At 63.3% G+C, this 2,644-nt stretch overlaps 1 protein-coding gene across 1 annotated transcript in view; it reads left to right on the forward strand.

Moving 5' to 3' along the window:
* The first annotated feature begins 1,631 nt into the window (after nucleotides 1-1,631).
* The window catches only part of N4BP3 (NEDD4 binding protein 3), a 7,160-nt gene continuing 6,147 nt past the window's right edge, over nucleotides 1,632-2,644 (forward strand). Inside the window, exon 1 of the mRNA XM_009318546.1 lies at nucleotides 1,632-1,781. Within this exon, the coding sequence (XP_009316821.1) occupies nucleotides 1,632-1,781 (150 nt within the window). The remainder of the gene's footprint in view (nucleotides 1,782-2,644) is intronic.

The raw sequence follows: 2,644 nt of genomic DNA on the forward strand, positions 1-2,644 counted from the left end.
GGCCGGTTTCTCCCATGGCGTGGCAGGACAAGGACCTGGGCTGTCCCTTCCAGCAGGCAGGGGGTATTTAGTTGCTGAGGGTATCACAGTGCTGGTCCGCCGCTGCTGGCAGGGCCTGCAAGGGCTCTGCTGTGGGCTCAAGCCCCCCACTGTGGATGTGGCTTGTCTGGGTCAGTGAATGGCTCGGGGAAGGTGCCCGGGCAAAGGGCTGTGTCAGCTTTGGGGTGCTGGTGAGCAGGAGGTGACCTGGGCAATGCACCCTGCAAACCCCAGGTCCCCAGGAGCCCAACCTGTGCAGTGACTTAGGGACCTGCTGCTGTCAGAGCAAGAGCAGCCCATGGGAGGCGGCCGAAGCACTGACACTGTGTGCTGGGAGAGTGCCCTGGGACAGGAGACAGGAGGAGGAGGAGGTGAATGTCCTCCTCGCTGCTGGGCACGTGACTGGGTGCTCTGCAGTGCTGGATCCAGGAGGTGGGGAAGCCGGGAAGGTCCCAACAGGTGGGGAAGGGCCCTGGGGGCTGCCGGTTGTTTAGGTTTGGTAGAAATCAGCCACACCAGCACCTTTTGCTGGGAAGTGGGATGCGTAGAGCTGAGGAGGAGGGGCGGGGGGGGCTGCATGCCCTGCTTGGGACCTGGCTCTCGAGCCCCAGGTGGGAGCAGCGGCTGGGGGGGCGCGCCTGGGGCGGGGCCGCCCGGAACGGGTTCTGTGACCACTAGGATGCTGCCGCTCACCCTGATCTGCCGAGGGGTGGCAGAGACACCCGCTGACTCTCAAGGGAGACCTCTGCCAGCGCTGGGCTCCTCTCCTCCGTCGCCAGCCTGGCCTGGCCACCTGCTTGGGCTGCTGGATGAAATGGTGCTGTGCTGCTCCAGAGTGGAGGGTGCTTGGGCTGGCTCACAGATGGTGCTGTGTGTGGGACTGCACCGCGCTGGCTCTGGGGTCTTGGCATGCGTTTTGGGTGCTGTTGCCTCCAAGCTGGGCAGACCCAGCCGAGCAGCCGGTACCCCTGCGTTCACCAGTGCTGGCACCAGGCCCTCCATGTTTCCTGGCCCCCTTCTGTCCTCGTCCCCTGTCTGGCGCTTCCTGGAACAGTTGCTTTGCCGGGTGCCTGCAGACGTCCCCAGACAGAAGCTGTCGCCATCCCAGGAAGACAAGCGGCCCCGCGGACGTGGCACCTCCGGGGAGGAGTGTCACGTTAAGGGAGGCAAAAGCATTGGAGCCAAGTGTGGGGGTCATGTACCATGTAGGGGCAGCAGCATGGGGTGTCTGGAGAGATCTGGCGCTGTCTGCTCTCCGTGCTGCTCCGGAGCCGGGTGAGGAGTCTGGGGCCCTGCGGACTGGGGTGCGAGGTGGGCTGCCTCCCGAGGAAGGGGTCGAGGTGGCAGTGCAGGGTGGTGAGGATCAGGCTGTGCTGCTTTGCATCATGCAAGGTGCAGGCAGGCCCAGCGTGTCCTCCTCCCCAGCTCGGGGCCTGTCCTTGCCCCAGGGCGATGTAGGGATGCGCTACCCAAGAGCTCCCAATGGCCTCTCCAGCCTGGCAGCCCCAAAGCGATGCTGGTATCTGGCACAAAGATTGCAGGCAGGCTTGGACACACGGCGCACTGCTCCGGAGGTGTTCCCAGGACCCGTCATGTCCCTCGCTGCGGTCAGCCGGAGGGAGATGTCGTCCCAGCAGCCCCATTCCTGTCTCTCCATCGTGCAGGTTTTGGGATTGGCCACTTGTACGCCAGCCACTTACCGGTGCCTGAACCGCAGCCAGGGCTGGCGGAGGCAGATCAAAGTATTTCTCTGCACCGTTCAAAATAGATGACACAGTTTCGGGCAGGTTTCATGAAGACGTAGATGTGCAGAAACAGAGAGCATATGTGCACCTCGCACTTTGCTCAGCGCTAAAGGCTCCTCTCCCGCTGCCTGGCAGCTATTTCTCAGCTCTGCTTGCAGCCCCCTCATCCTCCGGTTGCTTTTGTGGAAGAGGCGCCGTGCTGGAGACCCAGCTTCCTTTTATAGCCCTGAATGTGACTCGGAGGTCACTTGGCTCCGTTCCCCCTCCACGCACTTCATTATTAGCAATGGCCCAGTGGGAGGGGACGAGGTTTTTCCCCATTGCCTTTCTGCAGATGGATAACACCCTGCCTGCTGTCCCAGGAGCCCCGCAGAGCCGAGCCGGAGGCCTCCTGGCGTTCCTGTGCTCTCAGCAACCCTGAGAAGGGGATCAGGATGCTCGGGGGAAGAAAGAGCCTGTGAAGTCCCAGCCCTGCCCCTCTGCAACCCCCCTTCTGGGGCCCAAATTGCTGTCAGCGAGGCTGTGCGGGGGCTGCCATGGGCACGGCAATCGGCTGGCTTTTATTGCCAGGTTGTTTTAAACCGGGTGGTGCCCGGAGCAGTTTCCTGGTGGCCACATGAAATTGCTGTAGTATCGTGATGTGGGGGGGACCAGGGGACTGAGATGAGCGGGGGGGGAAAAGCCGATGGGAGGCAGGAGCATCTCTGCCCAGGAAACGGAGCATCCCTGGCCACTGGAGTGCCGCAGGTAGGGCCGAGCCCCGCAGGAGCTACCGTCCCATGGAGCCGTGCTCGGGGGAGCACAGCCCGTGCTGGAGACGTGGCAGCAGGAAACGGGGCAGACGGGAAGGAGGGGGGCGG

This window comes from Pygoscelis adeliae, unplaced genomic scaffold, assembly GCF_000699105.1.
Source record: "Pygoscelis adeliae isolate BGI_AS28 unplaced genomic scaffold, ASM69910v1 Scaffold42, whole genome shotgun sequence".
NCBI classification, from domain to species: domain Eukaryota; kingdom Metazoa; phylum Chordata; class Aves; order Sphenisciformes; family Spheniscidae; genus Pygoscelis; species Pygoscelis adeliae.